We start from the raw sequence: 26,200 nt of genomic DNA, 5'->3' as shown, positions 1-26,200 counted from the left end.
TCTGTCAGACTTTCAAAGTACATTTAAAAATGTGTCCATTGGATTAAAAAATGCTTGAAAGTTCATCTTAAATTCCACTTTCCCTTGTTTTATTAAAGGAACTTAATGATCAAGTTGTTCTGGATGTTTATGTTGAAAGCAGAGGTTTCCAAATTTATTTGGCCTACTGCCCTCCTTTCAGAAAAAAATTACACAGCTTCCCCCAAAAATCTGTCTCTTTAAGTGAACAAACAAAAAGCCACCACGACCATTGTACCTGAGTCTACTGCTGCCCACCTGGATCATTTTGGTTCCATTCCATCTGGGGCAGTATGGCAAGCATTGTCTAAATTTTATATATATATGTCTACTAAATTTTTTGTCACTTGATTTTTTGTGGATTTTACGAGTAAATTGACCTAGAATAGTTGAATGCTTTTTATGTTAATCTCTTTAAACTTGTTTGTGGTGTCCTATGCTGATAGGACTTTTAGACATAGTGTCATTCTGTTATTTTGGTTGGGGGAGAAGTTTTCCAGACTCTCTGCTCACATGAGCCATTCTCGGTTTGTTCCAGCTTGCCAACACTTGGTGTCACATGTGAGCCTTCCACATGTGTTCACTCTCCATTCCAGCTCTGTGATTGAATTCTGCTCTTATTGACTAGGGGGCAATTGGGCAGGCATGCTTCATTCCTGGAATTGACAGTCATTCCATGTGAGTATAGGGGAATCTCAGTGAGACATCATTAAGCATGTGAAAAGCATTTGGTTTTAAATGGAAAAAAAAGTGTCAGTACTGCTAGTGCCGGATCCCTTGGCAGTTTGATTGTCACAAGAAAACTTATATGCCTATATTCTCCACTTTATCTTTTTATAGCAGTTATACCTGGACAATTTCCTTCTATTTTGACTTCTGACTCTTCTTTTCATTTTCCCCTTTCTCTGCTTTGTTTCTCTCTTTCAGTTTTGAATATACTAACCTTGAGTCAGCACTTCTAAAGCTCTGCCTTCTCCCACTGGCTTCACTTGGCCTTCAGACATAATGAGGAGACTGGCTTTTCGAGGCGCTGGTTGTGCTCTGGTAAAGCTGGTAAATTACAGATCCTCTGCACCCTTTCCCTTTTCTGTCCTTTCTTGACTTTTCCCCCACCACTTTTAACTGTCCGTAAAGATTCCTACCTCGCGTTTATCAAATTCACTGATACCCTTGTCATAGATTATTTACAAAGGATCGGTCCTTTCTTTTTCTTAATGAATTGAGGCCAGATTATCAGCCTTTATAGAGCAACAAAAATCAATGAAACTTGGCTGCCCTTGATTTAAACTCTTTGAAGCTTTTCGCCAGCTGTAACCAGTTACAAACTATATAACAGGAACATTATGTTTGACTATTTTTTAAAACCTTGTGGACTAGTTCGGAGGAAGAGATAAAGATTCCATTTTTCAGGTTTTTTTTTTTTTCCAGTTTTGGGGCTACACCTAGTGGTGCTTAAGACTTCCTTCTGGCTCTGTTTCAGGAATTGCCCCTGGCATGCTCTCGAGTCCATATGGAATGCCAGGGAGTGAACCCTGGTCGGCTGTGTGCCAGGCAAACACCCTCCCCACTGAACTATTGCTCTGGTCCATCGTACCAAAATGTTTTTATACTTGTGGTTCTACATTCTGTTCTAGGGCGGTTCCCCCTCCCCCCTTTTTTTAAATCCATACTGGCAACTCATTCTTTAAGTGCCTAATGTTCTTAGTTTACTAAACTTGAATGTTTTAATAAGTGAAACTGGATCAGTTTTTTCCTCTTTAGAGAGTTTTAAAATCACAATTTCCTACTTGATGCTATTAAACATTATAGCATTGTAGAACCCACTTGGGTATACATGATTCCTTTCTATTTGTAGCAGTTGTTTCAATGGTGCATTTCTTGTTTTCTATTCAGAAGTACCTATTTAAGGTTGACTTAATAGTTATTTAGTGAATTTAGTGTATTTAGAGAGAGTACAGGAGGTAAGGTGATTGCATTGGATGCTATGGGTGCTACTGATCTCACTTTTATCCCTGGCTCACTTACGGTCCTGAAGCGCTGTCAGAAGTGATCCCTGACAATTGAGCCAGGAGTAAGTCTGAGCACTGCTGAGTGGGGCGTGGGGTGTGGCCCAATTAGGGAGGGCTGAGGGAGCAATGCCAACAAAAATCACAACAATAATTATTTAGTACCTTGCCTAAAACTGTGGACAGGAACATGTTTCTGAGAGACCATGGAAGATATCCAGGTAGCGGGAGATACTGTTCCAAATCATCTACTGAAGCTTAAAGTTATGATTTAAAAGTCCACAGAGAGAGACCAGAGCAATAGTACAGTGGGTATGGTTCTAGCCTTGCTCATGACCGACCTGGTTTTTTTGTTTTATTTATTTTTTATCCCTAGCACCCCATGTGGTCCCCTGAGCCCACCAGGAGTGATTCGTGAGCACTGACCCAGGAGTAAGCCCTGAGGACCACCAGCTGTGGCCCACAAAGTCCATAGAGAGATGGGCCTGGAGAGATAGTACAGTGGGGAGGGCACTTGCCTTATACAAGGCCAACCTGGGTTCGATCCGTATATCACATATGGCTCCCCTGTGCACTGCTACTAATGATCCCTTAGTGCAGAGCCAGGAGTAAGCCTCAAGCATTGTCAGGTGTAGCCACAAGCCCCCTCTTCACCCAAAAAAAGTCCACATAGATGGGGCCTATGTTTTTCATGTAAGAGTGCTGGGTTTCATCTTTAGCACGCCACAGTCTCCTGAGCACTGCCAGGTGTGCTCCCCACCAATCCTCCAAATAAGATTTTAGTGGCTGGAGTGATATTACAGTGGGTAGGACACTTGCTCCGCATGCTGCAGATCGGATTTGGTCTCCAGCAACATATAATATCCCCAGAGCGCAGAATCAAAAGTAGGCCCTGGGGGTAGCTAGGTGTGACCCCAAAACAACCAACATTTCACAGGAAGAAAGTACCCCATGAAACTGAAAGGAGGGTTAGTTTAGATTGACAGTGACATTTTAAAAACTGTTTTGTTTGTTGGTATGGCAAGTCACTGTTTTTCAGGTAGATTTGTTAATGAAGAAAATTCATTTTAGTATGTTAATTTTATGGTGCATCTGAAATGCTAGAAGGCTGATTGTTCTCTGCCTCTACTCTTTTTATTTTTTAAGTGATTGCCTCAGGCTATGCTTTTCCCTTCCACATTATAGCCTTTTTAGAAAATGATCATATATCTAAGCAACTCAGGAAAATAGAAGTGGCCATCTGTCCCCAAGGTCTGTTTAACTGCCTTAGGGACGGAGGAATTGATAATTCCAGCACTTTGGTAGTTTTAAAATTCTGCTATAGGGTAAATTTGGTACTAGAAGTTGTTGAGTCATTCAAAATTGATGATACACAAATGAGTATACCTTCACTGAATTTGTCTTGCCTAAATTGAAAGTATAGTCTGGTAAGTGAAGCACTGGGGCCAAAAAAAAAAATTTTTTTTTTAAATGTTAGTGAAGTCTCTTTGCAGCAGTTAAAGTAGCTTCAGTGAACCAGAAGCCCTTTAGAAGTTTGCCAGCTGAGGGCTTATTAACAGTCTAAATTTAAATGTAAGAACATGGTTATTTATTTTTTATAGAAGAAGTTGGATTCCATGGGTTCCAAAAGAAGAAGAGCCACCTCCCCCTCCAGTAGCGTCAGCGGGGACTTTGATGATGGACACCATTCTGTGTCCACACCAGGCCCAAGCAGGAAAAGGAGGAGACTTTCCAACCTTCCAACGGTAGATCCTGTGAGTAATTTGAGCCACGTATTTTCTGCCTCCTTTCTTACAATTCCCACCTTCCTTTAATAATAAGTAAAATTTAAGATTTCTCCATTTTCCACCCACTAACTTGATATTCTTAATCTTTCTTTTATGAAAATTATGTATTTAGCCAAAAGCCCTATAGTAATAGTATGAGACTATGAAGTAATGAGTATCAGTTTATCTCATATATACTTTAAGCCATTTGTGTCATAGCTTAAGCACTTTTGCTGGCCATAATACAGTCCGCCATGTGTAAGACATACCAGTTTTGTTTTTGGAACTTAGATTCTAATGAAGCAGTGGAGGGGGGTGTAGAATGTAAACTACTGAATAATAAGTTATAAAGTAGGGATCAAAGATACATCTCGGTGGTAGAGCCAACTGCCTTGTATATATGAGACCCTGGGTTCAATCCCTGGCACTGAAAAAAAATTTAAATACAGTACCCTTAGCTAGTGGGTGATTGTGGTTCAGCCTTCAGGAAGGCTCTCAGCTTCCAGGATGCTAGGGAAGTCTGTATAGATAGACACTACAATGCACAGAAACTAGGTTAGGAAGGGGATTGGTATATCAAATAAGGGAAATGGGCAAGAGGGAGAAAGAGGCCGATAAAAATCTTCCCAGTCTAAGTAAATGGGTCCTTTGTGGGCAATAGCAGTAGTTTAGATTTTATTCTTTTAGTAAGAAGCACTCAATAATTTTTATGCAAGAATGATATATGAACTCATTTAGTTCAAAGTTTTAAAAAAATCCCAGTATCACAAATCTGATGACAGATGTCAAAATGTTTAATTGGTTAAACTATTTTAAAGAAGGAGATGATGAGGCCGGAGCTATAGTACAGTCGGTAGGACTTTTACCTGGCACGTGACCGACGTGGGTGTGATCCCTGAGCTCAGAGCCAGGAGTAATTTCTGAACACCAGGTGTGGCCCTAAAACCAAAAATAATCATAATAAATAGGAAGATAAAGTATCGATGTGTTTCAAACTTGAGTTACCAATGGGAATTAGGAATTCTTCCTTGTTTGCTTTGTTTTCGGAGCCTCCCAAGCAGTGTTCAGGGGCCCCTTCCCAGTGGTGATTTAATGCATGGATCCAAGAATATGATACTTTGAGGGCCCTGTGGTACCAATTTTCAGGGTTGCAGCTATGATGCTCAGGTTACCATGTGTGGCCAAGAATCAAACCCGAATTGGCCACCTGCAAGGCATGCGCCTTAACAGCTGTTTGCTGTCTGTCTTTTGCCCCTACTTGCTTTTTATGTATATGTTTTTACTGACCACGGGTTTTTTTTTTTATTTTATTTGTATAAAGTAGTTCACAATATTTGATTACAGTTAATATTTAAACAATAATCCCACCACCATTACACCTTCCTACCACCATATTTTGGATGTTTCCATCCCAAACTCCAACCTCTGCCCCAAAGCAGAATCGAGATAATCTACTTTGTATTGTCTGTTATGAATAAACCACTGAAAATGCTCCAAAAAACTTTCCTTAGGAGAGAGTGTGTGAAGATTGTTGTATTTCACCCCAGGCCATTAAGCCCTTCTGTAAGAGATCACTAATATGTTGATAAAGGTTGAGTCTTGTGTGCTTATGTGTATATATCTGTAAAAATATTTTTTCCTCTAAGATTGGTTGCCTTCTGCTTTAAACCCCATCTAATCCAGTGTGTTCCTCTTGGAATATGAGTGATATGAAGTATGAGATGTCCAGGAATAGGTTTACTCATGGGTGAGGCTTGGCCGGAGCACGTGGAAAACAGCCGTGAGCATGGCGGTGGTTGAGTTCTGGAGGATTTCAGCTGCTGGGGCAGGGAGGGGCCTCACCTGTCCCCTCCAGGGTGCCCCGAATGAAACAGCCTGGCATGGGGTCAAGGTCCTGCGGCATGGCTATGGTGTGTTTTGTTATGCTCTCTTTCAAGAGAGAAGGACAATGAGCCTCTAGGTCGTGGTTGTTGATGAGATGATCTGAGGACGGTTGTTATGCTTAAAGTACTTTGGTTTCTCTCCCTTTCTATGTGTAGATTGCTGTGTGTCATGAACTCTACAACACTATTCGAGACTATAAGGATGACCAGGGCAGGCTCCTCTGTGAGCTCTTCATCAGGGCACCAAAGCGAAGGTGAGTTGGAAAGTAAGTGGAGGGACCTGTTCCGCAGTTCATGTTTAAAATGCCTGGAAATAAAGTTTTCTCCTGGGAATAGCTTAAATGATACTGGGCTCTTGATTTTAGGGTTTTGTTTTGTGTTTGGATCACACCTGACTAAGCTCAGCGCTTACTCCTGGCCACACTTGGCAGTGCTCAGAGGCTATTTCTGGCTTGGTGATTTGGGGTCACTCAAATCACCATATGATCCCATGATGCCAGAGATTGAACCTGGGTTGCCACATACAGAGCATGTATTCCAGCTCTTTTAACTGTCTTCTTGGCCTCATCATAAGATTTTTTCAATTTGTTGTGGTATTCCTTTGATCAGTGTGTATTTTTTGTTTGTTTCGTTTGGAGGCCACAAACATACAAATACCCAGGACTACTATTGGATCAGAGCTGATAGGGAGAGAGGATACTCTCAGCAGTAGTTGAGAAACCACTCACTGTGGGGGATTGAACTTGGGGCTCCTGCATGCAAAGTATGCTCTTCGACCCTTTGAGCTATCTCCCTGGCTCTTTACCAATGAATATTGAGTCCTCCCTGTATTCTGGGAATAAATTCCACTTAGTACTATATAATTCATGTAAAGTACTAAATTCCTCTTTGTTGATCATTTTTGTATCAGTGTTTATAAGAGATGCAGAATCCTCCGTTTCCCCCCTCCACTGTCCCCTCTCTCCTACTGCTGTTTTTGGTTTTGGGCCACACAGCAGTGGTTATTCAGGCCTTAATCCTGGTACTGTGTTTAGGGATCACTCCTGGTACAATCCCACCAGCTGAACTATCTCTACGGCCCCAAGAAAAAGAAATATTAGTTCATCTTTAAATATTTGGCACCTTCCACCAGTGGAGCCATTGTATCTGGGACCTTTTTTTTTATAGGTTTGATTGCTGATTCTTTACAATTTTTGTTGTTGTTATTGTTACGGAGTTTGTTTGTTTGGGGGCCACACCCAGCGATGTTCAGTGGTTACTTCTGGCTCTGCACTCAGGAATTAACTCCTGGCATTGCTCACGAGACCATATAAGGTACCAGGGGTCAAACCCTGGTCAGCTGTGCACAAGACAAATTCCCTTCCCACTGTAGCATGATTCTTTACTACTTACAGCTTTATTCAAGTTTTCTATCTTCACAGTCTTAGTAGTTTTTATTTGTCCAAGAATTTATAGTTCATTTAGGATATCCAGTGATACATAGTACTCATAACCCTTTATTTTACCTCTTCCCAACCATTTTTGATAAAATGACATATATTTGGTTGCTGTGCTCAGACTGTCAAAATGATCACTGGAGCTGCATGCTTTGGTTGTGGTGTTTTCACAGAGTTTGTAAGAAATTTTGTGGCACAGGAAATCACACAACAGCCGCACTTCTGGTATTGCATTCAGAATGTGGTGTGATTCAGGGGATCAAACTTTTCTCTATCTGAAAGGCTCTTCTACTGAGTCTTCTACTGAGTCCCAACCAGGCCGTTATCCTTTATATTATTGTGCTCTCAGTTGTTAATATCTATCTTTCATGTTTATTTTGAATCTTAATCTAGATCAGTATTTTTCAACTGGAAGCGTATGACTTTCTCTAGAGTGCCAGGATATTCCAAGGAATCCACAGATGAAAAATCATAAATGGAGGGCCACAGCATGAGACTAGGAGGAGACCATGGTAGATCAGGGTTTGGGGGGAACAGAAAACAAAAACCAAAGTTGGAAGGGGACCACAATTAGAAAAAGTTTTGGAAACACTCATCTTGTTGATTTTTTTGGGGGGGACAGGGCATTTGTTAAGATAAATCAGGGCCTCGCACATGCAGGGGCAAGGTAGAGGTTCTGCTGAGCCGCATCTCTCACCAATTAGCTAAGATTTTTATCAGTTTCTTTTTTTTAAGGTTTATCAATTTTGCCCATCTTTTCAGAAGACCATCATAAGGCTGGAGAAATAGCTGAGTGGTTTTAATGCATGCAAAACATGCTTTGCCTGCAGGAGCCCCAGGTTCAGTCACCACACTGTCTCTTGAGTACTCCAGGGAACAGCCCCTGAACACAGAACCAGGTGTGACCCCAAAACAAACCCCATTACATGGGCTGGGAGGGTAACTCACAGGGCTAGAGCGAATGCTTTGCTTGCAGAACCCATGGGTTCAATCCCTGGCATCATTTGGTCCCTCAAGGATTGTCCAAAGCACATTTGAACTATGTCGGGTATGACCCAAAAACTAAAAGAAAAAGCCCCACAAAATTATTTCAGTGCCTCACATGCACAGGGATCAATTTAAGTTCAATCCGATCCCCAGCAACCACATGGCACTGCTGAGTGTAGCCCTAGAAGTTTCACACCACTCTGTGTAGCTCTCACCTCCTCAAGGACATGGTGATCTGTATAGTACCACTAGCCCAAGCAGTGCCAGTTAGCCTGACCCAAACATTGAACTCTCCCACACAATTGGTCAAGGTACACCTGGTGTGGCCTCTGAGATCCCTAAACACAAGTAGGGAGCCTCTGATATTCCACCATCCCCTAAAAAAAGGCCCACTGCAAATGTAAGTTTAAGTATTTTACCATTCATTTTTACAGTTTTAAAAATTGAAATAACATTAATTTAGGTTGCTGATACGTGTTTTAAAATGAGAATACATATGCATCTTGTCTTTTTTACTCCTTTAGAGTTCTAATGGCTATAAATCTAACATGTTCTATCACTTAGAAGGGTGAACAGTGCCACAAATCATTTTGAAATATAACTGTTTTTAGACATTGGATTAATTCCTTTTTTCAAAAAAAAATATTACAACAGAAATCAACCAGACTATTATGAAGTAGTTTCTCAACCAATTGACTTGATGAAAATCCAGCAGAAATTAAAAATGGAAGAGTATGATGATGTTAACCTGCTCACTGCTGACTTCCAGCTGCTTTTTAACAACGCAAAGGCCTATTACAAGGTAAGAAAGCACTAAACTTGGAAGACATACAATTTCATAGTTGTCAGTTTTTTAAATTTTTATTTAATCATCACGAATTACAAAGCTATTCATGATTGGGTTTTATGTGTACAATGTGCCAACATCAATCCCTTCACAGTGTCCACTTTCCTCCATCAGTGTCCCTAGTTTCCTTTCCATGCCCCCTACCACCCAAGCCTGCCTCTGTGGCAGGTATTTTTTTCTTTCTCTTTTTTCCTTTTTTTCCCCGTGGTTTACAATACTGTTACTGATAGGGTATTCATGCATGTCACTTTGCCTCCTTTCAGGGATCTAGTCCTGGTCCGGAGTGACCACTTCTCTCTATCATTGTCATAGTGGTTCATTTCTGGACCATTTCCTGTCTCCCCTCAATTCTCACATCCTCCCCACCATTACATCCCCAGTGGCAAGCTTCCAACTAAGGACCAATTCAGTTATTCCACTATTATGTTTCTTTATATTCCTCATATGAGTGAGTTCATTCTCTGTCCCTCTCCCTCTGACTCATTTCACTCAGCATGCTACTCTTCAGTCCATCCACATATCTACAGATCTTTTCTTAGGGCTGATTAGTATTTTCTTGTATACACACACACACACACATATACATACATACATATATACACATGTATATACACATATTCAAAGAACATACGTATGTTTATATATAATGTTATATACAAATATACACACACCAAATACACCAAAGCTTCTTTATCCAGTCATATATTCTTGGACAGTTGAGTTGGTTCCAGATTGTGACTATTGTGGCTATTGTGACTATTGTGACTAATGCTGCAGTGAATATAGTGCAGATGTCTTTTCTATGTTGTGTTTTTGCGGCCTTTGGGATATATTCTTAGGAGTGGAATTTCTAGGTTGTATGGAAGCCCAGTTCCCAGTTTTTTGAGGAAAGTCCATATTGTTTTCCAAAAAGGCTGGAGGGGCTGGAGAGATAGCACAGCGGGTAGGGCGTTTGCCTTGCACGCAGCCAACCCAGGTTCGATTCCCAGCATCCCATATGGTCCCCTGGGCACCGCCAGGAGTAACTCCTGAGTGCAGAGCCAGGAGTAACCCCTGGGCATCGCCAGGTGTGACCCAAAAAGCAAAAAAAAAAAAAAAAAAAACCCAAAAAGGCTGGACCAGTATATTGCCACAAGCAGTAAATGAGAGTCCCTTTTTCCTCACGCATCCATGCCAACACTGGTTGGTGTTCTTCTTTTCTTTTTTTTTTTTTTTTTTTCAGGTTTTTTTTTTCTTTTTTTATTAGTGAAAAACCATGAGGTACAGTTATAGGCTTACAAATTTTGTGCTTGGGTTTCAGTTATACAATGATCAAGTGCCCATCCCTCCACCAGTGCCCGTCATCCATCCCCACGGGTCCCAGCATTCACCCCCCCCCCCAACCCTCATCCCCCCCCCCCCCCCCCCCCCCCGTCCCATCCTGCCTCTGTGGCAGGGTATTCCCCCTTGTTCTCTCTCTCTTCTTTTGGGTACTGTGTTTTGCAAGAGAGGCTTTGAGTGGCAATCATGTTTGGTCTATCGACTACTTTTAGCATGCTTCTCCCACCCTGGGAGGGCCCTCACAACACCCTTCATTTGGTACTCTCTTCTCTATCTGAGCTTCCTTTTCACCTAGAGCCTGTGGCTGGCCTTCCATTCATGGAGCAAAATTCCTGGTACTAATCTCAGCCATTCCTGGGTGTTAATCTCCCTTTTTGTTGCTTTATGTTCCCCAGATGAATGCAGTCTTTCTGTGTCTATCCCGCTCTTTCTGACTCATTTCGCTTAACATGATACTTTCCATGTAGTACCACTTGTATGTAAATTTCATAACTTCATCTTTTCTAACAGCTACATAGTACTCCATTGTGTAAATGTGCCAAAGTTTCTTTAACCAGTCATCTGTTCTTGGGCACTCAGGTTTTTTCCAGATTCTGGCTATTGTAAAGAGTGCTGCAATGAACAAACAATTGCAGATGTCACTTCGACTATACCTTTTTGCCTCTCTGGGATATATTCCCAGGAGTGCTATAGCTGGGTCAAATGGCAGATCAAATTCTAAGTTTTTGAGAGTCGTCCATACTGTTTTCCAAAAGGGTTGGACCAGCCGGCATTCCCACCAGCAGTGAAGGAGGGTCCCTTTCTCGCCACATCCGCGCCAGCACCGGTTGCTTTTGTTCTTGTGGATGTGGGCCAGTTTCTGTGGTGTGAAATGATATCTCATTGTGGTTTTGATCTGCATCTCTCTGATGATTAGTGATGTAGAGCATTTTCTCATGTGCCTTTTTGCCATTCGAATTTCTTCTTTGCGAAAGTTTCTGTTCATTTCCTCACCCCATTTTTTGATGGGGTTGGGTGATTTCTTCTTGTGGAGTTTAACCAGTACCTTGTATATCCTTGATATCAACCCCTTGTCGGATGTGTACTTGGTGAATATCCTTTCCCATTCTGTAGGCTGTCTTTGTATTTTGGTCAATGTTTCTTTTGAGGTGCAGAAGCTTCTTAGTTTAAGATAGTCCCATTTGTCTATCTCTGTTTTCACTTGCTCGGCCAGTGGCGTGACATCTTTGAAGATACCATTAGCTTCAATATCATGGAGAGTTTTGCCGACTTTGTCTTCAATAAACATTATGGATTCTGGTCTGATGTTGAGGTCATAAATCCATTTTGATCTTATTTTTGTGCATGGTGTTAGGCAGAGATCTGAGCCCACTTTTTTGCATGTAGCCATCCAATTTTGCCAGCACAGTTTATTGAAGAGGCTTTCCCTGCTCCATTTCACTTTTCTTGCCCCCTTATCAAAAATTAGATGATTATATGTTTGGGAGGAAATGTCAGTATATTCAACTCTGTTCCATTGGTCTGCAGCTCTGCTTTTGTTCCAGTACCATGCTGTTTTAATTATTACTGTCTTGTAGTAGAGTTTGAAGTTAGGGAGGTTGATTCCTCCCATTTTCTTTTTCCCAAGAATTGCTTTAGCTATTCGTGGGGGCTTATTGTTCCATATAAATTTCAGGAGTGTTTGCTCCATTTCTTTGAAGAATGTTATGGGTATCCTTATAGGGATTGCATTGAATTTGTACAGTGCTTTGGGAAGTATTGCCATTTTGATGATGTTGATTCTCCCCATCCATGAACAGGGAATATTTTTCCATTTCCTCGTGTCCTCTTTTATTTCCTGAAGTAGCGTTTTGTAGTTTTCTTTGTACAGGTCCTTTACTTCCTTAGTTAAGCTGATTCCTAGATACTTGATTTTCTGGGGCACAATTGTGAATGGGATTGTTTTCTTCATGTCACTTGCTTCTCTTTCACTATTTGCGTATAGGAATGCCATGGATTTTTGGGTATTGATTTTATAGCCTGCCACTTTACTATACAAGCCTATTGTTTCTAGGAGTTTCTTGGTAGAGGTTTTAGGGTTCTCTAAGTATAGTATCATGTCATCTGCGAATAGTGAGAGCTTAATTTCTTCTTTCCCTATCTGGATGCCCTTAATATCTTTTTCTTGCCTAATCGCTATTGCAAGTACTTCCAGTACTATATTGAACAGTAGTGGAGAGAGTGGGCATCCTTGTCTCGTCCCTGACCTTAGGGGGAAGGGTCTCAGTTTTTCCCCATTGAGGATGATGTTTGCTGTAGGTTTGTGGTAGATGGCTTTAACTATATTGAGGAAAGTCCCCTCTATCCCCATTTTGGCAAGGGTTTTCATCATGAATGGGTGCTGGATCTTGTCAAAAGCTTTCTTTGCGTCTATTGATATGATCATATGATTTTTATCTTTTCTTTTGTTGATATGATGGATTATGTTGATTGATTTCCGAATGTTGAACCATCCTTGCATCCCTGGGATGAATCCCACTTGGTCATGATGTATGATCTTTTTGATGAGTTGTTGTATTCTATTGGCTAGTATTTTGTTGAGAATCTTCGCATCCGTGTTCATCAGGGATATTGGCCTGTAGTTTTCTTTTCTTGTGGTGTCTTTGTTTCCTTTTGGTATTAGAGAGATATGGGCTTCATAGAAGCTGTTTGGGAGAGTTTCTGTTTTTTCAATTTCCTGGAAAAGCTTGAGAAGAATTGGCAATAGGTCCTCTTTAAATGTTTGGAAAAATTCGCTAGTAAATCCGTCTGGGCCTGGGCTTTTGTTTTTGGGAAGACTTTTGATTACAGTTTCAATTTCCTTGATGTGAATAGGTCTATTCAGGTACTCTATATCTTCTTGATTCAGCTTTGGGAGATGGTAGGAATCCAGGAATTTATCCATTTCTTCCAGGTTCTCGTGTTTCGTGGCATAGAGACTTTCAAAGTAGTCTCTGATGATCTCTTGAATTTCTTTAGTTTCTGTTGTGATATCCCCATTCTTATTTCTGATTCGATTTATTAGGGTTCTCTCTGTTTCTTTGTGAGTGTTGCTAGTGGTTTATCTATCTTATTTATTTTCTCGAAGAACCAGCTCTTGGTTTCATTGATCTTTCGGATTGTTTCTTTGTTTTCCATGTCGTTGATTTCTGCTCTAAGTTTTATGATTGGTGTTCTTCTTTTTAATGAGTGCCAGTCTCTGTGACCGGAGGTGATATCTCATTGTTCTGATTTACATTTCATTGATGATTAGTGATATAGAGCATATTTTCATATACCTATTGACTGTTGGTATTCTTTGAGGAAATTTTTGTTCATCTCTTCTCCCCATTTTTGGATGGGGTTAGGTATTTTTTTTCTTTATAAACTGGTGGGCAAATAATTTCTCCCAGTCTGTGGACTCTTTGTATCCTTGTCATCGTTTCTTTTGAGGTGCAAAAGCTTCTTAATTTAATGTAGTCCCATTTATTTATCTTTGTTTCTACTTACCTGGTCAGGGGCATTTTATCCTTAAAGTTGCCTCTAACTTCAGTGTCATGGAGAATTCTGCCTATGTTTTCCTCTGTCGACCTTACAGATTTAGCTCTGATATTGAGACATTTAATCTATTTTTATTTTACTTTTGTACATTATGTTAGAAAAAGATCTCAGTTCATTTACTTGCATGTAGCCAACTAGTTTTCCCTTTCCCAACACCACTTACTGAAGAGATTTTCCTTGCTCCGTTTCATATTTTTTGTTTCTTTATGAAAGATAAACCGTATACCTGAGAGTCTGTCCCTGGATTTTCAATTCTTTTCCTTTAACCTGAGGGTCTATCTTTATTCCACTACTTATCCTCTTTTTTGTTCTTTTTTTTTTTTATTTAGTCACCTAGAAATTACAAAGTTATTCATGATTTTTTTCAGGTATACAGTGTTCAACACTGATCCCTTCACCAGTAGTACCATGCTATTTTCATTACTATTGCTTTTACATTACTATTGCTATTACAGTTTGAATTTGGGGGAAGTGATATGTCTCATCTTTTTCCTGAGGATGGTTTTGACTATTTGGGGTTTTTTTGTTTGTTTGTTTTATCATTCTGTATGAATTTCAAGAGGTTTTTTTTTTTTTATTTGAAAAATATCATGGATATTTATCCTCATAGGGACTGCATTGAATCTGTATAATGTTGTGGGGAGTATTGCCATTTTGACAGTGTTGATCCTCCAAACACATGAACAGGCACAATTGTGAATGGGATTTTTTTTAAGACTTCTCTTTCTCTTCTACTTCATATTTACACATAGGAAATATGATTTTGTAGCCTAACACTTTGCTATACAAATCCATTCTTTCGGGCCGGAGAGATAGTACAGCGGGTAAATTATTTGTCTTGCATGCGGCCAACCCAGGTTCAATCTCCAGCATCCCATATGTTCTGCCGAGTACCACTAGGAGTAATTCCTGAGTGCAGAGCCAGGAGTAACCCCCAAATACCCTGGGTACGCTCCCCACACAAAACAGAAATCTATCATTTCTTTATTCTAGATTCCTTTGTTTTTCTAAATATAGTATTATGTCATCTGCAAATAATGAAAGCCTGACTTCCTTTTCTATCTGGATGTTCTTAATATCTTTTTCTTGGCTAATTGCTATGGCAAGTACTTCTAGTACTATATTGAATAGAAGTGGCAAGAGTGGGCAGTTTGTTTTGTACCTGATATTAGAGGGAAGGAAGATACAAGATTTTCCCTCTTGAATATAATGTTTGATGTGGGCTTGTGGTAAATGGCTTTGACTATGTCAAGAAAAGTTTCTTCAATTCCCATTTTACTGAGAGGTGGTTGTTTTTGTTTTTTGTTTGTTTTATTTTTTAATCATGAGTGGGTACTGGATCTTATCAAATACTGGATGTGGCCCCAAAACCAAAAGAAACTAGATAGAGCATGATAAAAAGTAGAACTTAATTAACCCAATTTGTATATACCTGTTGTAACTGATAGAAAGGTAGCTTCTTGGACATAACTTTGTTGATTCATCTCTGAGTAATAAAACATCTGGTCTTACTTCTGTAGTTGGCAGCACAGGGGAGAATGACGTGCAGGAGAAGGGGCTGTTCTGGTCACATTGGATGTTGCTGGTTGGGTTGATGTGTCTCTGGCTGATTGCAGGAACACAGTGTCGGTACTTCATTAGCAGTAGGCTTCCTTACTAACATTTTACTAGAATGAGTGGATAATTCTCTTAGAAGCTTATACTTTGTTACTAGGTTGCTTTATCTTTTTCACTTGAACATTACAGGGAATGCAGTATTTTAATTGTAACTATGCCAATATCTTTATCTAGAGGCTTTGCTGCTGTTTTGGTCTTTCAAGAAATTTTCATTGCCAAGAAAGACTGGATTAAATTTTTTCCTTCCTGTTAGTGTTGTGTATTTTTGTTTACCAAATACTCTATAGCTTTGGGACTTTGAAATGGTAAATATTCATGGTAAAGAAGCATGATACATACACATATGATCTTAATAACATAATGGATGTTTAGTTGTGTAGGTAAACAGGACCTAGAAGGACATGTCAGACATAACTGTGTCAGACATAATTGTGGATGACTGTTCTTTGTTTCTTTTTTCTATTTCCTATTCACATGTTAACTTCCCAAAAAAAGGTAATATATATTTTAAAAACCTGGAAAAAAAAATAGAAACTAGGAAGAAAGAATCAGCAGTATACTTGTTAGTTTCTGTCCTTTAGATTTTCATCCCTTAAATTTGGTCTTATCCTTTAAATTATCTTTTTACATATATAGTAATAATTTATCTCTTTTTTGGCCCACACTTGACAGTGTTGGGTCTGCTTTTCAGCATTATATGTGAAGGACAATGAGGGGCCAGGGCATACACTTGGACCTGTTGCTTTGCACGTACTCGAGCCTTTTGAGCCATCTCCCAACCCTGTAGTAGTTTTAGCTTTGTAAATCATTTATATTCTACTTTGATTATTTCTATAATGAGTTAGAGTATGTAGCATTGTAGCACTGTTCATTGATTTGCTCAAGCAGGCACCAGTAACGTCTCACAACAAATTGTGAGATTTATTGTTACTGTTTTGGGCATATTGAATACATCATGGGTAACTTACCAGACTTTGCCATGCAGGCAAGATACTCTTGGTAACTTGCCGGGCTCTTGGAGAGGGGTGGAGGAATCAAACCCAGGTTGGCCACATGCAAGGCAAATGCCCTACTCGCTGTGTTATTGCTTCAGCCCAAGTTAGAGTATACATAAAATAACTTGAGGTGTCTAGGAGTAGCCCAGTGGTAGAATTCCTCCTTTCAGGCATGAGGTCAAGAGTTTGATTGCAACATTGTCACTGGGGATCCCCAGTGCCACAACAAAAACTTCACTTTCATCACAATGCAACCAAGTGTGTGAACATTTGTGCTGAAGAGAACACAAAGGACTCAGCACATGCTTTGCCTACAGGAGGCCCTCCTTAGATCACTGGCTTTGCACAGTCCCCCACCCCACTGGAAGCAACCCCCAGGGCCTTGGGTGTAGCCATTAACAAAGAAAACAATTGTGTGAACACTGCAACAAGTGTGTGGGTCCTAGCAAGGAGCATTGTATCTAAACCTGTGCAGGTATTGCTGCCAAATATATGCTGAGTCATTGCATCTACAGCAGCAGAAGGGAGGGGCAAAATAAGAATAATTTCTTACAAATAAAAATTATTTCAATTATAATTTGCAATAAAGTACTAAAGTTTACTGTTTCTCTTCTCTTTGCTAATGTACAGCCAGATTCCCCTGAATATAAAGCTGCTTGCAAACTCTGGGATTTGTACCTTCGAACAAGAAATGAGTTTGTTCAGAAAGGAGAAGCAGATGATGAAGATGATGATGAAGATGGGCAAGACAATCAAGGCACTGATGGAGTAAGTATGCAGCTGGAACTGGTGACAGATGGGCTGCAGGAAGTGGACAAGCCTCTGGGCAGCTAGGCTTCCTCTGCAGTATAGTGACACAACTAGGAAGATAAAGCAACTAGAAAGCCCAACTCCAAATACCAGGAGTCTTAGACCTGAACAAACGTGCATGGTGTTTTATGAATTGTTCTTATATGGATACTTATTGCCTGCTTAATATCCTTTATATATGCTGGTTCAGTATTGCTAGCTCAAGATATACTAGTAGTGTTACTAAAAATCGGAGAGATGGAATCTCCTTGGGTAGGAATATATTTGTAGATTAGACTACTTTTCCTAGACTATACCTAATGTGTTAGAACATGTTTCCTTTGACATTTTGTGCAACTGACTTTTCAGTCCCCAAAATGTTATCAATGGGAAGAGGCCATTTCTGGCCTCTCTTTCTACTGTCTTTATTTCACGCGTCTTTTTCTGTCATCACATCATTCTGTTCTGTATTTCAGTTTTTATGATGTATGTAAAATAACTTTTGACTGTACATCTTTATTTTGTCTTTTCTTAAGTAGAATGGTATGACACAAGAAATACTACTTTGTTAATTAATTTCTGGCATCTTGAATGCACCAGACATGATGGGTAAATACCTCTATGTGAATACGTAAGTGTAAAGAGAGGAAAACAGCTGAGAGTGTACAGTGGGCATTCCTTGGAACTCTTGGCCCCAGTTCCTTGCTCCTTTTTTTTTTTTTAATTAAATGATTGCAGTTAGGAAATACTCAGCCAGGGATTCTCTGAAATTTTTGACTGGTAATACAGAAACAGCAGGGACTGGCTCTCCAGTACAGTAGATAGGGCATTTGTTTTGTACATGACCAATCTGGGTTTGATCCCCCACATCCCATATAATCCCCCAAGCCTGCCAGGAGTGATCCCTGAGCATAGACCCATGAGTAAGCCCTGAACATTACTGGGTGTGCTCTTCCCCCACTCCCCAGGCCCGAAAAAAATGACCAGAAATAGCAAACACATGCTTTCATAGGTGGTACGTTGCCTACAATGGGCTTGGTTTTTTTTTATAGATCTCCAAGGTTCTCGTAAATTTAAAAAAAGAAAGAAAGAAAGAAAGAAAAACCCATTTTCTTTAATAAATTGGGCTTATTCATATTTATACCTCCCAAGCTTCTTTCTGTCCCTAAAGTTCTCATGAAGGGAAAGGGGATTTTGAACATTTTGAACATGTTTCTATTTTTGGATGATTTCCTTGGAGTTTTTCTGTTGTATGAGTATATTTATAGACCCTGCTCTTTTTATCACCTGCAGCACATTTTCCAGAATAGCTAGGTGTGAAAGTGCCACATTTTTAGTGAGGACATAAATGACTTAAATGGCTTTATAAGGTATTTTAGTCTGCTTTCATCAGTGTTACATTGGTTCTCAAAGCTTATGTGTCTGGGGATTCTTTGCTAATTATGTTTTTAGGTAAGGTAAGCATTTTATGTCAGTTGTTGTTGGTCACCATAGTAGACCCAAGGAAAGTTAGCACCCCCTCTGTGGAGTTTTGTTGGTTAGGACAGAAATGTTAGTCTGATATGACTTAAGCCAGATATAGCCACTTATCTTTATTTGCATGCATAAAACATGGCCTAGAATTTGAGTACCATTTAACATACTTGGGACATCCCATTATTCACCACAGAAAGTGACTTTAGACTCAGACCTTCCTTTTCCAACTACTGTTTGAGGCAGCTGTTGTGTTAAAACAGTATCATTTAAGCCAGACTGCCTGGAGAGCAAAAATTATGTCTATCAGTTGACTTAATACGAAGACTCTGGTGAGGCTGAACAATTGCAGTAGAAATTACCATGAATCATGGGGTCATGTTTTCTGTCTTATTCTGACTCATTGTATATACATTTCTCTCATTTAAGATAAACTGCACTCAACTTCACTCAGGCTGTCATACATGCAAGTGTGACTTCCCACTGAGCTACATTCTTGGCTCTGTCATCATTATATACTATTTATGTAATGGAATTTAGAAAAAAGGCCTGATTCATGGGATGTAGTTACTGAAATAATATAAGGAGCTTCATTCGTTTCACATATGCTGGTCTGGAACTATTAACTCATTTGTCTAATATCAGCATTTTGGGGTATTTGTGAAACTTGTATTTTAGGTGATTTTTTTTTTTAATTAGTGAAACACCATGAGGTACAGTTACAGACTTATAAATTTTTTGTGCTTGGGTTTCAGTTATAGAATGATCAAGTACCCATCCCTCCACCAGTGCCCATCCTCCACCACCACGGGACCCAGCATCCCTCCCACCCCCCATCCCCCCGTCCCACCCTGCCTCTGTGGCAGGGCATTTCCCCTTGTTCTCTCTCTCTTCTTTTGGGTACTGTGTTTTGCAAGAGAGGCATTGAGTGGCAGTCATGTTTGGTCTATAGACTACTTTCAGCATGTTTCTCCCACCCTGGGAGAATCCTTACAACACCCTTTATTTGGTGCTCTCTTCTCTATCTGAGCTTCCTTTTCACCTAGCACGTGTGGCTGGCCTTCAAGTCATGGAGCAAAATTCCTGGTACTAATCTCAGCCATTCCTGGTGTTAGTCTCCCGTTTTGTTGCTTTATGTTCCCCAGATGAATGCAATCTTTCTGTGTCTATCCCACTCTTTCTGACTCATTTCGCTTAACATGATACTTTCCATGTAGTACCACTTGTATGTAAATTTTATAACTTCATCTTTTCTAACAGCTACATAGTACTCCATTGTGTAGATGTACCAAAGTTTCTTTAACCAGTCATCTGTTCTCGGGCACTCAGGTTTTTTTCCAGATTCTGGCTATCATAAAGAGTGCTGCAATGAACAAATATAGATGATTTTTTTTTTAACAAGCTTTATTGCAATAGAAATTGTTTTGCATCACACCCAGATGTATTCAGGTCTTATTCCTGAGTCTGTGCTAAGGGGACCAAATGGGAAGCCGGGATCATACCCACGTTGGCCACATGCAAGGCCACTATTACTCTAGCCCTCTGAAACTTGCATTTTAAAGGAAGTAATGTTTAGAGATTGGTGCCTGCTTCTATTGTTTATTTTATATGTAAGTATATGTAAGTACTTATTTCTCTCCTTCCATTCTTCTCAGTCCTCTCCAAGTTACCTGAAGGAGATTCTGGAGCAGCTTCTTGAAGCCATAGTTGTAGCCACAAATCCATCAGGACATCTGATTAGCGAACTTTTTCAGAAACTGCCTTCAAAAGTGGTAAGTGATATAACTGAAGATTAGTGAATCAAAATGGTTGATTAGTCATTTAACCACTTTAAATGTGGCATAAAGTACAATGATAATAAATTCACATTATTTTGCAGCTTCCACCTATGCCCAAAACTTTTTATCTTCCCAAACCCAAACTTTCTCCCATTAGCAAATGATTCCTTATATTCCCTCTACCCAAGTCCTTGCAACAGCCATCCTCTCTATTACATAATTTTAATTAGTATGTACATTTAGCTATATAAATATGACCACTCTACTCGCATAAGAGGGATCATGATATTTTCTTTCTGTGTCACTTGTTTTACTTAACATAGTCATTCAGGGTTTATTCATGTTGTAGCATCTGTTGGAATTTGCTTTATAAGGCTGAATAAAATCTGTGTATATGCCAGATTTTGTTTATTCATCTGCCAATGCGCATTTTTTTTCTTTTCTTTTTTATAATTTTGAGTCACAGCTCACAGTGACTCAAAATTACAGCCCTGGCTGTATCTCAGGGATTACTACTGGCAGTGCTCAGGGGGTCATATGTGGTGCAGGGAATCGAACCGAGTTGACATTAACCTCTGGACCTTTCTGGCCCCAGTCAGTGGACTTTTGGGATGTTTCCAAGAGTGGTCATTCTTGGGGGTTTTTATTGGGATAAGGGTCAACACCTGGTGGTGCTCAGGGATCACTGCAGGTGTGCAGTGCTTGGGGAACCATTTATGGTACTAGGGATTAAACCTGAACCAACCACATACAAGGCAAGTACTTTACTCCCGTACTATCTCTCTGGCCACTATCTCTCCGGGAGTCCTGTGTTTGATCCCTAGCACTGCATGGTCCCTACTTCATAGATATTTTAGGACCTTAAGTTTAAAATTGTGTGATCCTGTGAATTTATAATTTTAAAACATTAAATCATATATTAATTGTACAATGATAATTGCCCTGCTTGCTAAGTATAAACTCCTCCTACAACATGGGTATTTCATAGGACTTGTTAGAACTAAAATCTGACTCAAATATAAGGAACATTATGATATACAGCTGTTTCTTAACCTTGAATCTCACAAAAGTTTAATTTTTCAGTAACAGATTATTGGTGTGCTTCATTTTCTCATTAGATACTTTTACTTACTAAGCATGCCTGCATTTTTGTCTTCTAGCAATATCCAGACTACTACGCAATAATTAAAGAGCCTATAGATCTCAAGACCATTGCACAGAGGATACAGGTATGAATATCAGAATGTGTTATCATGTGTTATCATGTATGTAACCACATGTGGTTTAGGGCAGTTTATCTATGGTCTATTTTTTTCTAGGGACTTGTAGAAAACAAAGAAACAGATGTTTCTGTAAGGGGATATTTGCAATAAAGTAACAATTTAGAGTGTTATAGATTATAACTTTGGAGGCAGCTTAGTAATCATTTTCTGTTTTTTCTGTAGGCAGTAAAGCAAAATTCTCATTGACAAAACTTTGCTCTTAAGATAAATTAAAAAGCATTAGTCGTGGATATTACTGATTGAACAATACACAAACAAACACTGTCCTACCTTGTTCATCGATTTGCTCGAGCGGGCCCAGTAATGTCTCCTTTTTTTTTTTTTTGAGTCTTGTTGTTACTGTGTTTGGCATATTGAATACGTCACAGGTAGCTTGCCAGGCTCTGCCATGTGGGCGAGATACTCTTGGTAGCTTGCCGGGCTCTCCGAGAGGGGTGGAGGAATTGAACCCGGCTCGGCTGGGCTGGCTTCGTGCAAGGCAAATGCTCTACTGCTGTGCTATTGCTCCAGCCCACATTAACAATGAAAGATTTTTTTATGGTGCTTCCAAACAGGGTTGTTTTTTTTGGGGGGGGGGGGCAGTGAGGAAGGGATGGGCCACACCTGGCAGTACTCAGGGGTTACTCCTGATTCTGACTCAGGAATCACTCCTGGCGGGCTCAGGGGATCATATGAGATGCCAGGGATCCAACCTGGGTCAGCTGTGTGTAACGTCTCTCTGGTCTCCTTCCAAATAGTTTAAGATTATCTCCAAATAAAAGTAAAGAAGAATACATGTTACGGTATATAGTCAATAAAAACAGGCTTATTCTCTTTCAGTTCTCCTTCCCTAGGTCTCCAGTGATAATAGTAGCAACCCATGCTCCCCTAGACTTACTTGCTCTCTTTAGAGTATGCACTTTGGTTCATTCTAACAACTTCATGAATTAGATAATTTATTGCTAGCATTCTGTAGATGAGATAACTGAAGCACAGAAATAGCAAGACTCTTGCCTGGCATCAGTAAGATGAAGAGTCAGAATTTGAATCTACCTCTCCATAAAGATGGTGCTAAATAAATGATGATTGACGATAATGACAGCTTTAAAATTTGATGATCAAATGCAAAGAAAGAGCTAAATTAAACCGGATGTATGGTTTTGGGTTTTGGTCTTTTTCCCCCCCCTGCTGTATCACGGATCAACTGGCTTTATATATGCAATTTATGCACTCCACTACATCCCTGACCCAGAAGTCCAAGAAAGTCTCAGACACACTTGTTTGCCAAATTGAAGAGCTTTATTATCCTGCAAGAGCTGTCAAGCCTGAGATAGAAGATCTCAGCGCAATGACACCTGCCCTAAACCCGAGTCCAGGCATTTTTTATATATTCTTATCATATTCTGCTTGGCAGCATCAGCCAACTTTCTTCTTACTAAACAAGTCAGCATAGTACAGAAGCTGACGTTCACGTTAACCTTGAATGGTTAAAAACTTTTCTGGTTGGCAACTGAAAAGAGCAGAGTGTGATAGCTACTTGGTCTAACTCGGTTTTCTCTGTACATCCTGACCCTGCGTCCTTGCAGTGTCTCACTCCTTCTGTGCTATCTTTTAGCATCGACCTGCTTTTCTGCTAACTTTGGGTCACCTTGTCAATTTCTAAGAGTTGGACTGACATGGGTTATTTTCCTAGCTATGCTTCTAGTTAGCATGTCACTTTGGTCAGGCAATTTGACTACTTTCTCTACTGGATATTGAGTCTGTTATTAAATTTTTCAGTATTGTAGTGGGTCAGTAATAGTATATATGAAGCATCTCACAGCACCCGTGGCATGTGTAGTGTGAGTTATTGATCCTCCAAGGAATTTTGCAGAACTCCAGGGGTTTGGAGTACCAAACGATAAATCAAAAGGTGAAATTCAATGATCTCAAAGAGAAATGAGACTGGTAACACAGTGGTTTGCCAGGAGGGAGTAACTTCTTTGGTGTTAAATTCTAGGCAAACAGTAGAGTTCACTGACAATCTAGTTCTCTTAGATTCTGGGGCAAAAGGTATAGTATAGGGGTACAAAGCGCTTGCCTTACATGTGGCCGATCTGGGTTTGGTCCCAGACACCCCCTATGGTCCCCTAGGCATCATCCCTGAGTACAGACCTAGTACTAAGCTTTGAGTACCTTTTGGTGTGCCCCCACAAAAAAGAAAGATAAAAACCTTCAATTTCCTAATATATCACCTGGTTGTAAAGACAGGTTGATAGCTGTTACTAAGGCTGACTCCGAGTAACTAGAACGATCCTTGCTTAGGGAAAGATGTTTTTGTAACACTGAAAATCTAATCGTATCTTTAAACATCCCTCTGCCTTTGCACTAGTTTTCACAAGTGTGAACTCACAGTTTGTCTTGCCGTTTCATTCTTCCCAAAGATATCACCACAATCAAGGTCCTTGTCTTGTTATGTTCTTATTATTGTAATCATATTTCCTACTTAGCTGATGAAAGGCTAGCAAGTTCTTTTTCCTTGTTTCATTATTGTTTATTTGTTCTTTTTGTGTATGTTTGGTATTGGGGACAGAAACCAGGGCCTGCATCACATTTAAGCTCAACTGCTATATTGCCAACTACATCCTTGGTCCCTGCATATTATTTTTCAGTTTCTGTTTTATTTGTTTTTTTGTTTGTTTGGTTGGTTGGTTTTTGAACCATACCTGGTGGTGCTCAGGGGTTACTCCTGACTTTTGTTCAGAGATCATTCCTGGCAGGGAATAGAGTGTTTGAAATCGAATCCGGGTCTGCTGTATGCAAGACAAGCATCCAACCTACTGTACTATTTCTGTGGTTTCCCACATATTGTTTTTTTTTTGTTGTTATTTTGGTTTTGTTTTTATCCTGGTTTGTTTTGTGCTATTCTGGGGCTTGTCACTTGTTTTCTAATGCCTGCAGAAGCAAGTTACAGTCTCTTATATTATTTCAATAACCAACACGGATTAACGTAAGCTAAAAAAAATCCATGGAAAGGTTATTGGATAGCACATGGAATTGTTGGAAGAAGACTAGAGAAGTAGCTTTGGGGAAAGAAGGCAGAATAAGACAAGAAACAACTGAAATGATCTCTTTGTGGAGCTGCTGCTGTCATCACTGCTGTCTATCACTGAGGGCCCTGTCTGCCCTTTCCTCCACTCTTAGACTATGCTCGCCTGCATAGGGAGTGTGAAGTGCATTGCTTTACCTTAGAGTTGCTTTTATTCTTCAAGGTTAAAATATGTTTTCCTCTTGTCCTGGTTGCAAGCCTCCTAGAAACCTGCGATCTGCATTAGGACAATCAGTATGTCCTGTGCTGGGATTTCTTCCATATACTGAGTGCTTAGATGTCAGATAATGTCCCACATGGCAAATTACCAACCATTTTGCCTGACTTCAGGGATTCTGCCTCATTTATCTTTATCCTACATATGCATTCTGTACTTACTCAGCTCTTCTCACTCCACTGAATTTCCTCAGTCTCTAGGGAATGACATGTCTGGTCATTTCTGTGATCTTCTTGTTGATGATGTACCTTTTTCCTTTAATACTTCCCTCTTTCTATTATAAATTAGGACATATATAAGTGGCCTTAGTTTTTTTGGATTGAGTGAGCTTTAAGATATGACAACTCCGATATAGAAGACAGCACATAATAGGTATTCATATATAAGCTTTTGTACTAGACTGTATTAGATTGTTCTAAGCTGACTTTGGATTGTGTTTTTTTATATGAAGTGATCTATAAAACTAAAGGAATTTTGCTTCACATGTTATGATCACCTTAATGATTATTCATTAAGTATTTCAAATAGTGTTTAGCACATAATAAGTACTATGTATTTGCTTAAAAATATTTTTTTATTATTAGTGCTGTGCTTGGGGGCTATTCCCACGAATACTGCAACTGGTGTAAAAATTAAAGTTTTATTTAGCAAATATGTGGTAATGGGGTACCATGTATGGGATGAAACTAGGCCTTCCACATACAAAATGTACATACTGGTCCTTTGAGTCTTCTCCCCAGTTCCTAAGTAAAATAACTTTTTTTTTTTTTTTGCTTTTTGGGGTCACACCCAGCAATGCTTAAGGGGCCCACTCCTGTCTCTGCACTTAGGAATTACTCCTTGCTGTGCTTGGGGGACCATATGGGATGCTGAAGATCTAACTTGGTCAGCTGCGTGCAAGGCAAACGCCCTACCCGCTGTACTATCACTCCAGCCCCCTTTAGCACATTTTTATTGAATCATGTTTATAAGAATAATGTAACGGTGGTTTATCTCAAAAACTTATTTGTAAATGAATATTAATAGCTTACCAAAAAAGAAGGGGCTGGAGCGATAGCACAGCGGGTAGGGCGTTCGCCTTACAAGAGGCCAACATGGCCGACCCGAGTTCGATTCCTCTGCCCCTCTCGGAGAGCCCGGCAAGCTACCGAGAGTATTCG

General features: G+C 39.9%; 2 protein-coding genes across 3 annotated transcripts in view; one reads left to right on the top strand and one right to left on the bottom strand.

The window, feature by feature from the left end:
* Nucleotides 1-26,200, bottom strand: part of GNL3 (G protein nucleolar 3) — a 133,843-nt gene that overhangs the window by 10,874 nt on the left and 96,769 nt on the right. The window lies entirely within an intron of this gene.
* The window catches only part of PBRM1 (polybromo 1), a 112,622-nt gene that overhangs the window by 2,478 nt on the left and 83,944 nt on the right, over nucleotides 1-26,200 (top strand). Inside the window, exons 2-8 of one of the 2 annotated variants that reach the window (XM_056129235.1) lie at nucleotides 946-1,071; nucleotides 3,626-3,778; nucleotides 5,830-5,927; nucleotides 8,751-8,898; nucleotides 17,064-17,201; nucleotides 20,351-20,467; nucleotides 21,634-21,702. In XM_056129235.1, coding sequence (XP_055985210.1) covers nucleotides 1,024-1,071; nucleotides 3,626-3,778; nucleotides 5,830-5,927; nucleotides 8,751-8,898; nucleotides 17,064-17,201; nucleotides 20,351-20,467; nucleotides 21,634-21,702 — 771 coding nt within the window. In that variant the 5' untranslated portion in view covers nucleotides 946-1,023. The remainder of the gene's footprint in view (nucleotides 1-945; nucleotides 1,072-3,625; nucleotides 3,779-5,829; nucleotides 5,928-8,750; nucleotides 8,899-17,063; nucleotides 17,202-20,350; nucleotides 20,468-21,633; nucleotides 21,703-26,200) is intronic. The other variant, XM_056129234.1, reaches the window with a different exon arrangement.

Source organism: Sorex fumeus, unplaced genomic scaffold (assembly GCF_029834395.1).
Source record: "Sorex fumeus unplaced genomic scaffold, SorFum_2.1 ptg000072l, whole genome shotgun sequence".
NCBI lineage: Eukaryota > Metazoa > Chordata > Mammalia > Eulipotyphla > Soricidae > Sorex > Sorex fumeus.
This window is presented reverse-complemented; position numbering and strand designations above follow the sequence as displayed.